The sequence below is a fragment of the Ursus maritimus genome, unplaced genomic scaffold, assembly GCF_017311325.1.
Source record: "Ursus maritimus isolate PB19 unplaced genomic scaffold, ASM1731132v1 scaffold_17, whole genome shotgun sequence".
NCBI lineage: Eukaryota > Metazoa > Chordata > Mammalia > Carnivora > Ursidae > Ursus > Ursus maritimus.
The window spans coordinates 47,926,262-47,937,184 of NW_024424119.1; the positions used below are offsets into that span (position 1 = coordinate 47,926,262).

The 10,923-nt window shown below is 42.0% G+C and overlaps 1 protein-coding gene across 1 annotated transcript; it reads right to left on the reverse strand.

Annotated features, from left to right (window-relative positions):
• Positions 1-8,395: 8,395 nt before the first annotated feature.
• On the reverse strand, positions 8,396-9,358 carry LOC103670489 (olfactory receptor 1L1-like). Its single transcript, XM_008698944.1, has one exon. It carries the CDS (start codon positions 9,356-9,358, stop codon positions 8,396-8,398), a length of 963 nt encoding a protein of 320 aa, XP_008697166.1.
• Between the last annotated feature and the right edge of the window lie 1,565 nt (positions 9,359-10,923).

Here is a 10,923-nt window from a genome sequence, read left to right on the forward strand (position 1 = left end):
GGTACCACTTGTTTATCTATTCATCAGTAACTAGAATGTCTCCAGTTTTTGGCTACTGTAAATAAGGCTGCTATATCTCCTTGTGTAAACATATGTTTTCATTTCTCTTGGGTAAATATGTTGGAATGGGATTACCAGGTTGTATAGCAGGTGTGTGTTAAATGTATTAAGAAACTGTGAAACCATTTTAAGTAACTGCCAGAATGCAAAGTGGCTGTTCCATTTTGCAATGGATAAGATTTCCAGAGGACCCCCTTACCAGGACTTGGTATTGATAGTCTTTTCAATGTTAGCCACCTTAATGGATGTGTAGTGATATTTCCTTGTGGTTTTAATTTGCATTTCCTGAATGACTAATAATGCTGAACATCTTTTCATGTGCTTATTTGCCATCTGTATGATTTATTTATTTGTTTGTTTAAAGGAATTGGCTGAGGCTGGAGACTGAGGGAAGAGTTGTAGTTCAAGTCCAAAGGCAGTCTGCTGACAGACTTCTGGCTTTGGGTAGGTCAGTCTTTGTTTTATTAAAACTTCCACTGATTGGATGAAACCCACCCACACAATGGAGGATAATCTGCTTTACTCAAGTCCACTGATTTAAATGTTAAATGTTAATCCAAAAAAATGCCTTCACAGAAACATCCAGAACAATGTTAGATCAAATATCTGGGTACCGGGGCTCAGCCAATTTGACACAAAAAATTAACTCTCGTAGTTCCCTTCCTCTCAAATGTCTCCATACCTCCATTAATGGACAATACTCTTACCAATATCAAAAACAAAAACTAAATAGAATTTTACATTTTGTCTGTAATTTATATACAATCTATAATTTATATGTAATTTATATTGTGTATGTAAAAACATGTATTTGTATTTAAAAAAGAAATAATGTTTATGGTCAAAATTGGGACCTTTTATGAAGAAGCAAATTTTAAAAATCTGTATTTCCACTACACAGAGATAACCATTGTTTGTACATTCGGTGGATTTCCTTCTCTGATTTAAACTTATTTATCACTTGTACCAAGTCTTCTTTCTGAAGAGCATAAGGCAGCTTTGAAGAATATATAAAATATAAGACAGGATAAACTGGAAACGACATGAGATGCAATCAAAGAAAGAATAAACAAGGGTGGGGACATAAAATTGGGCCAGGGATGACTCTGAAAACACAGACTGCAATGACTCTTGCTGGAGGAGGGCCTCGGATTTGGCTCCAAGCTTCCTGGTCAGTCACCGAGTTCACAATGACCAAAGATAAAAATAAGCCAGTTGCTTACGTGAAACACTAACATCTGTATTCTAAGAACAGACACATTGCATGGGCTTTCTTTCAATCAGCCTCAAATAGGCTTTTGGCAGTTACACTGGTGCATAAAAATTCACATAGGCAATAATTTGGAGGCAAAAATAATACTGTCTAGATGTTCAGGTCTCCAGTGATCCGGGCTGGCAAGATGTCGGATTTTAGATTTGGAGGGAAGTCTGGATGGGCTGCATTTCCTTTGAGCAATCTTCCCTAAATGATTTTTCCTTTAAAATCTTGATAAATGCTAAGTGTCGGTGAGCTCTCAGTAGTATCCCCTGGTTGGTGCCTGAGCTATGGCTGGGGTTTACTAATAACTGAGTATACATGACTCCTATTCAGAGTTGGCAATCAAGTAACACATTGTAGTACTGAGCCCCGGGTTTGGGGTCAGACAGATGTTCCAAAGACCAACTCCCTAATGATAGTAATTGTGTGGCCATAAACAAGTTATAAAATTTCACCAAGTGTTAGGGAATAATATTAGTATTTACCTTTTTGGGTTCTTGTGGAAACTAAATAAGATAATACAAGCAAAGTATTTAACACAATAACTAGTACACAGTAAGTGTTCAATAAATGATAGTTATTATTATTATCCCTTTATAAAGCTGAGGGACATAACAAGGACTCGTGCTTACAAAAGAATGCTATCAGACACCTGTTTCTGGGTGAGCTGAGGTAGCACCTACCAGATACACTCTAGAACCCAAGTAAAATCTCAACCTTGGACTACTCAATATTGAACTACTTCCCAGGTTCCAGTGTATTGCGCACCAGTAGCTCTCATATGTTAGCTTGTAGACTGGTGTTGGGTCACGATGAAGCTCTCAAGGGTCTCCAGTGTGTGTGTGGGTCTCTCTCAGCTTTCCAGTCTCTTTTCAGGCTCGACAGAAATATTGTACATGAATAGATTGTAGAGATAATTATCTGTCTTAGTCCATCTGGGCTGCTGTAACAAAATACCATAGACCGGATGGCTTAACCAACAAACATTTACATCTCACGGTTCTGGAGCCTGGGAAGTCCAAGATCAAGGCCCCTGCAGATTTGGTGTCTGGAAGGCTGGTTTCCTGGTTCACAGATGGCTATCTCTTTGTTGTGTCCCCACATGGTAGAAGTAGCAAGGGAGCTCTCTGGGCTCTTTCATGAGGGCACTAATCTCATTCAAGAGGGTTTCACCCTCATGACCTAATCACCTCCCAAGGCTCCACCTCCAAATACCATCCCACTGGGGGATAGGATTTCAACATATGAAATTTGGGAGGACATAAGCATTCAGTCACTACATTACCTGAGGCATGAACTTGGTGCATGAAATCACAGAGGCCAGATCTCAGCTAATATCAAGGTGGCTCACCTCCAGCTTCATAAAGCAAAGCCAACTTGGTTTCAATAAGTTTCAAGCTACTTGCTCTATAGAGGCTTGAAACAGTGCCTCACATTGTACACCGGGAATGGATTTAAGTGGAAAAAATGATACCATTCACAACCATAGTAAGATAAGATCCTGAATATTTCCTATAAATAGATATACCACAATTTTTATATGCATTTGTCTACTGACAGAGAGTTGAGCTGTTTCCAGTTTCTGACAATTTAAAACAAAAGCTTCTTACACGTAACAGCAGCTTTATTCATAATTGCCCCAAATGGAAACTACCAGTAGTTGAGTGGATATATAAACTGTGGTACGTCCATACAATGGACTATTATTGAGTAACAAAAAGAAATGAACCATTAAGTCATGAAAAGACAAAGAGGAACCTTAAATGCATATCTCTAAGGGCAAGAAGCCAGTCTGAAAAGGCTATTTACTCTATGATTATAACTCTATGACTTTCTGGAAAAAGCAAAACCACAGAGACAGTTACGAAGATCAGCGGTTGCAGGTTTTGTTTGTTTGGTGAAGGGAGGAGCTGAATAGGGGAAATTCAGAGCATTTTTAGGGCAGTGAAACTATTCTGTTGTACTCTGAGCTCAAACCGGTGTTTCCCTGGTATGTACACAGTCAGTTTTAGTATGGAGGAAACATGCCAAATTGCTCTCCAAAGTAACTAAGCTAAATGACCCACCTGTGGGCACTGTCAAAGTCATTCATTGTTCCCGACGCTGACCCACACTCAGGATTGCCAGACATATTTTTTCCTTGCCAATCTGTTGTGTGTGAAATATCATCTCACTCTGGTTTTTGGATTTGTGTTTTCCTAATTACTCCCGAGAGTGAGCCTAAACCGTCTTCTTGTAAACGATCTTTCTAAAATGATTTATACATCTTTCTTCCTTCTAAAAGAGCAGATGTTAAATATAATTTGACTTTAATGATGGGTCGTGACCTTTACAAAGGCCCATCTTTCTTCGGGTATAATAGAGTGTGGTCTTTGGGCACTTTGCACTACAAACGAAGGGGCTCAGTGGGAGGTGGGCAGAGGTAAAGAGCAGATCCAAGGAGAAGGAAGCACGATGAAGCCAGTAGGTTTGGGAAGGGAAGTGGGAGAAGGAACTGGAGACTGATAGGTGTACCCAAGTCTACTGATGATATATTCTAACAGCAATCAGGGGCCTGTTGGGGCATTAGTGTGGAGGTAAAGCTGCTGAACTCTGGCAAGTTCTAATTCCTGTGTCTTACAGAGTCTCTCCCCTGGCGCATGTAGCTGGATACGTCCTGGCATGGAGTGGTCATTCCTGAACAAGTGGTCATTCCTAGACACTGTTGCGTAACATAGTACAGAGTCTGTTGCCTCAGACCACCTGAGAAGCCTGTTAAAATCCCTGGGCCTCTTTCTGGAGATTCTAGTCTGGGTCAGCTCATCTGGGATGGGACCCCGAGGGCTGCATTTCTCTGTTTTTCCAGATCTTTCTGAGAGTTTCCCCAGGAACTGCCTCGTAGAATAGGGACGTGCTCAGGCCTCCAAGTCATGAGGCTGCCCCCTTGTGGATACATCTGACCAGAGGCTTTTGCTGGTACCTCCACTCTGGCCAGAAGGAAGGATACTTGGCTGCATCCTGCTCCATCACCGTGGGCACGGAAGATTTCCCAGGCGGCCAGGGCACCGTAAAGAAAAGGCTACACCTGTGAAGAACATTTTACTGAAGGTTCAGGAACGCTGACAGAGGATGACACCACAGAGACCACCTTAAAGGGTGGCACAGGCCCCAAGTTCCCCTAGGAGCTCTTGCCAGGACAGGGGCTTCCTGTCTCAACTCGGACAAAAACATCTCACACCCCACGTCCCTGAGACAGAGGCCTTTTCATGCAGCTGTGACAGAGCCGAAGCAGCTGTGAAGAGCTAGGAGAAGGTGTTCCCCTCATCTGTGTCTGGTCCTGTGTGCTCAGCCATCTACAATCAGTTTTTACAGTTCGGAAAGAAGGATGAGCGGCTAACACAGGCAACTCCCCAAAGAGAGCCTGCAACGCGCAGACCATCAACAGCTAAGAGTTTCAAAAGGCATCATTAGAATTTTAAAAACGTATCTGAACACATGACCAGAAATTTAATAAATGATCAGAACCTCAGGCCAAAAATGCATACTCTAGAATTGAAATAGGGTTGTAGTAAATGACCTAGAAAGTTCCCAGCCTGGGTAGCTGGGCTTTGAAAAGCCCCGTGAGGGAGTGTACTGTAAGCCCTGAAGGGTTTGTTTTTTTTTCCCTTCTGTTTTTCGTGCAAGTGCCTGACTTAAGGTTGGATTGCCTTGGCATCCATTTCAAAGAAACATCCACTTCAGATAAATGCCCTGCCAGCCACAGGACCAGATAAAGAGACAGGCCACTTCCCCCAGTGGAGGCTTCTTTGCTTTAGATATCTTGGTTGATTTTGACCAACGGGCCATTTGGGTCACTTGCCTTTTCTCTTCCCTTGCTTTAAATTCCTGCTCTTATGTTTTAAATTCGCCAACCAAGAGTGAGCCCACTGAAGCCCTAAGCCCCCTCCCTCTATCCCAGTAAAACCGGGACCCCAGGCCTGTGCTGCTCTCTCTTTTCACTTTGCCTGCTGCCTTGCCGCGGGCCCCAGATGTGCTGTGTGATTTCCGGGTCTTGCAAGTAATGAGCCTTTGTTTTTTTAGTGTCTCCTGATGGTTGTTGCTGAAGGGTGTCTTGCAATCATAATAAGGACCACAAAGATTGGTCCAGTCATAACATTGGTTTGGAAAGGGGAGATGTCTGTGGGAAGCTCACTGGGGCCCAGGTGAGTGCCCCAGACATTTCTAGTTGATAGCATCGCGATTGATGGGCTGAGACCAGCACCAAAGAGACAGGCTTGGGAAAGTATGTTTCTGTCTCAAGGAGCAATCTGCAAGAAGCTCTCTGAAACTGGATGTGATTGTGAGGTTCTCTGAGGATTGCAGGGTTCTCTGAGGAGGCCGGAGAAATAGGACAAAGAGGTGGCAGGTAGAGGTCACCTTTATACTGACAAAGGTCAGGAGGGAAGAGAGGGAAAATGAGGATGTCTCATCTACAGGCTCAGAGAAGCAGAGAAGTCCTGCCCCCTGAGGTGGGGATGGAGCCAAGCAGGTGACCGAGATGGTCTCACCGTTCCCGTTTCCCTCAGCTTGACTCAATGGTAGCCTTCTTCCTGACTCTGGGGACCTGACCTTCCTTTTCATAGAAAATTAGTAGCCGTAAATTCTTTTTCTGACTCTTTGAGGTATAAATCTTTTTAAAAGCCTCTTGCCAGTTTCGCAACCCAGGATTATCTTTCTCAAGGACCTGGAGCCATCCCTCTGAAATGTAATCATCAAAGAAGATAGTGCCCCATCTCCCAATGTCTTGGTGCCTTGAGCCAAGTTGCAAAATTGCCTTCTGTCACCAAGAAACGGGAAGTTTATTTTCCCTTTGGATAAAGTCAATTAGAAACACAGATGGTGTATGACTCCCCTAACATCCTCTGGTACTTTTCCTCTAGCTCAGCCCAGAGTTTACAAACCTGCCACCCTTCCTTTCAGACTGAGTGCTGCTCTGTCCTCCTACTTCGAGAGCCTTGAATAAAGTCTTCCTTGCCTATTTCACTTTGCCTGGTGCCGTTTTTGCTTTGATATATGCCAAACATAAGCTTCTCACATTCACCAGTCAGATAAGACACTCATCTTCCCTGGAGTAGAAACAGAAATAGGGTGAAAAAAAAGGGAGGTAGTGCATTAACTAAACGCTCTTCACGTGGAAGAAAAGACTGAGATTCGGAAAGAAGTATTGGCTCAGGCAATGATGCTTAACCTTTCTACTCTTAGACAGTCGCTTATAATATCAAATATTCTAACCCATTCTGAATTTTCATTTCTTGCCACGGGAATAATATCGTCCCAAGATAATTGAGAGTGTGATATTTCTTTTAAGCCCTATGGCCCAATAAAATTATAACAAAATATCCAAAGCTAGGACATTTTCTAGAGTCAGTCTTCCTTGGACATACACCTTATTATAAAATATTACTGTTGTCAGTTTTGAAAATGAGAAATCTAAAACTCTTTAATATTAAATAATTTCTCTGAATTGGAAGTGACCTTGAATCATCTAGCTCAACTCTACCTCTGATATATGAGCTGTCTTTGCAAGACCCTTCTCCAGTGAGGGTGAATGTCACCTTTCAATAACTCTGACTGTTGAATTTCTTCCCTGTACTGTGCCGGGAATTACTTTCCCAATTATTACAAATATTGGGTCTAGTTCTATCTTCAAAAGCCACTCAGAATAAACCTCATTACAGAGAAATGGTCTTCTCACCTTAGAAAATAGACTGACGGTTAGTGATGAAGTCAGAAATACAGATACTTCCAGGGTGAATGACACCAAAAAGATGATCAGGAAGAGGGGGATGGACCAAAAGCTGTCAGAAGACAAAGGGAAGGATGCCAGGGAAGACACACAGAAGTAGACCAGGTCACCTGGAGCGCTGGACCTAAGTTGCTAAGTCAACCAGCTCCTTAGGGCCAACCCTTGATTCTACACTGTCTTCAGGGCCTAGGACACTGTGCTGAGAGAGATTCCAAAAATGGAGGAGACATCATCTATTCTCTGCCTGGTGTGCAAAAATGGTCTCTGCTATTGGGGAGGTCCTAAACTTATGGGGAAGACAACATGTGCATGTACCTGCACACACACACACACACACACACACACACAACAACAACAACTTTAAGTAATTTCACAGACACTGAATTTGTTGCAAATTGAATAACTAATTGAAGATGTTTCTTTTAGAAACGTTTTTATTTAAATTCCAGTTAACAGAGTGTAATATTAGTTTCAGGTGTACAACATAGTGATTCAACACTTCATATGACACTTGGTGTTCATCACAAGTGCACTTCTTAATTCCCATCACCTATTTCCTCCATCCCCCCTACCCACCTCCCCTCTGGTAACCATCAGTATGATCTTTATAGTTAAGAGTCTGTTTCTTGGTTTGTCTCTCTTTTTTTCTCTTTGCTTATTCATTTTGTTTCTTAAATTCTATCTATGAGTGAAATCACATGGTATTTGTCTTTCTCTGACTGACTCATTTTGCTTAGCATAATACTCTCTAGCTCCATCCACATTATTGCAAATGGCAAGATTTCATTCTTTTTGATGGCCAAGTAATATTCAATTGCATATACATACCACTTCTAATTGAAGATGTTTCTTAAATTATATAAGGATACTGGGAACTCAGAGTTTTTGAACAGGAAGAAATATGGTCAAGAAAAATTAAGAAGAAGTTTTCAGCTACACTTGGAAGGAGTGAATAGGAAAAGGGAATGGAAGTAGGGAATGAAAAAATGGGTGCAAAGACCCTGGGTTACTAAGGGGGCCCTGATGAGGTGGCTTTGATTGGTGGGTATATATATATATATATACACACACACACACACACATATATATGTATATGATATATTATTATTGATTGTCTTTGATTGGTGGGTATATATATGATATTATTATATTGTAAGATAAATATAAGATATTATGAATATATAAGATCATACAATATTCTGGTCTGGTCACCTATACAATTTCCCATGAATGCTCGACTTAGGTATGCTAACCTCTAGTAGCTTGATATATACACCAGAAATCAGCAGAAATGAGGGCTCAAAGGAGAAGACTCACTGCTGAGTGCGCTCACAAAGGTGCTGCCTGGGACCTCTCCTGCCCATCAGCTTCCTCATGCCCCGCTTCATGTCTTTGTTCCTCAGGCTGTAGATAAAAGGGTTCAGCATGGAGGACAGAACCGTGTAGATGACTGTTGCCACCCTGTCTTTGATGGTGTAGCTGGACAGGGGCCGGAAATAAACGTAAATAATACTTCCATAAAAGAGGGTCACCATGGTGAGGTGGGAGCCACAGGTAGAGAAAGCTTTACGCTTCCCAGCAGCTGAGGGGATCTTAAGAACAGCAATGAGGATCCGTAAGTAAGAGATGATAACGCATATAAAGGGGGTCACCAGGGTTATCAATCCTTCTGTGTTAATTACAACTTCATTGACGAATGTGGGGGAACAGGACAATTTCAGCAGAGGGTTGATGTCACAGAGGAAGTGGGGGATAACATTGGAGTCACAGAAGGTGAGACGATTTATCAGGAGAACTAGTAAGAGGGAATGGAGGTCAGAGATGGCGCAGGAGAAGACCAGCAGCAGGACACAGCGGCGATGGCTCATGATGGTGACATAGTGGAAGGGGTCACAGATGGCCACGAAACGGTCAATGGCCATGGCCGCCAGGAGGTAACTTTCTGTGTTGGCAAAAGCCAAGAAGAAATACATCTGGGTCATACACTCAGCATAGGAGATGGACTTCTTCTCTGATAGGAAGTTCACCAGCATCTTGGGAACGATGGTTGTTGTGTAGCAAATGTCAATGAAGGATAAGATACTGAGGAAAAAATACATAGGTGTCTGGAGCTGAGTGTCAGAGCGGATGGCCAAGATGATAAGCAGGTTTCCCGCCAGTGTGACCATGTACATGATGAAGAACAGGGCAAAGAGTGGCTTCTGGTCCTCTGGCCGGGAGGACAGTCCCAGGAGGATGAACTCGGAGACACTGTTGGTTTGGTTGACCCTCTCCATAATCCTGCATGTGCCAACAAATATGGAAAATGCTAGAATTTTCAATTCAGCAAGTTTCAACTTATTCCTATCTCTTCTAGGATTCCTAGAAATCATCCATGATTCTGTCTTCCCTTCCACAGTCCACAAGAGGTTGAACAATACAAAAGTGTAATCTGTGTTAAGTGCAGGGACATCAGAGAGAGGATTTCCCTTCAGAAAGAATCCCAAGTGGACCTCAGTGATGCATATTTCTTTAGGTTCCCATAAATATTTATTCAGGTATATCAGGTTGAGGCTTGTCTCTCTACTATCCTTGCAAACAAAACAAAGCAAATAAACAAAAAAAACCAAACACCTAAGTGAATCAGGTAAGTAAGATGAATGCCAACTAGGTGCACAGGTGTTTATAGTCATCCTTTCAGAGCCAACATTTCATTAAAAGCTGGCAAAAAACCTCTATTATATATGAACCTATTTATTCAAACACTCAGACATCGGGGATTTGTGCCTTCACAATTATTCAACACTGTTGAATTAAATGTTCACTGGAAAGCCAACACTGAGATTATGAAGATAAGTCATTCTTGATTCCTGTTCTTAAGGTGGTTAGGGTCTAGTGGGGAAGAAAATTTTAAACAAATAAGCACAATGAAATGCTACAGGTGTAGTGAGAGATGCCCTGGAAAGCAAAGAGGTTAGTGTGGTGTCTTTGCTAAAAGCACACATTTTGAAATCAGCTCCTTCATTTTCCGGCTATGTGGTGTTGGACTGATTACCTAATATCTTTGATTCATGGTGTTCTCCTCTGTAATATGGTAATAGTTAATACCTTCTCACTCCACCTCTACTTCTCCTTTACCACCTACTTTATTTCTTCCTTTACTTCCTGCCCAAATCCTCTTCTCTGTCAGGTGCTCTGGGATGCTCTTGAAAGCAATTATTCTGTATTTCTTTGCAAAATCTCATAGCCTTTAGATTTTTCATTGTTTGACCACCCCACACCTGAACTTGTGAGACTTTGAGAGAGAACTATGTTGTGCTTTCAGGATTTGGAAATAAGTATGCAGTTAGGGCAGATAATAACAGCTATGCTTAAGACATATTGAGTCCTTACTATGTATCAGGCACTGAGCTAAATACTTCATGTAGATTACGCCAAACAACTCTGATCTGGCTCTGAACAGCATTCCTTTTTAAAAGATAAGAAAATTGAGATACCATCTTACACCAGTTAAAATGGCTAAAATTAACAAAACAGGAAACAACAAATGTTGGCGAGGATGTGGAGAAAGGGGAACCCTCTTACCCTGTTGGTGGGAATGCAAGCTGGTACAGCCACTCTGGGAAACAGTGTGGAGGTTCCTCAAGAAGTTAAAAAAAGAGCTACCCTATGACCCAGCAATTGCACTACTGGGTATTTACTCCAAAGATACAGATGTAGTGAAAAGAAGGGGCACCCGTACTCAATGTTTATAGCAGCAGAGTCCACAATAGCCAAACTGTGAAAGGAGCCAAGATGTCCTTCAACAGATGAATGGATAAAGAAGATATGGTTCACGTAAACCATGGAATATTACTCAGCC

What these genes read in the sequence shown, in the direction of transcription:
- LOC103670489 (XM_008698944.1), bottom strand. Translation starts at nt 9,358, where the DNA reads ATGGAGAGGGTCAACCAAACCAACAGTGTCTCCGAGTTCATCCTCCTG.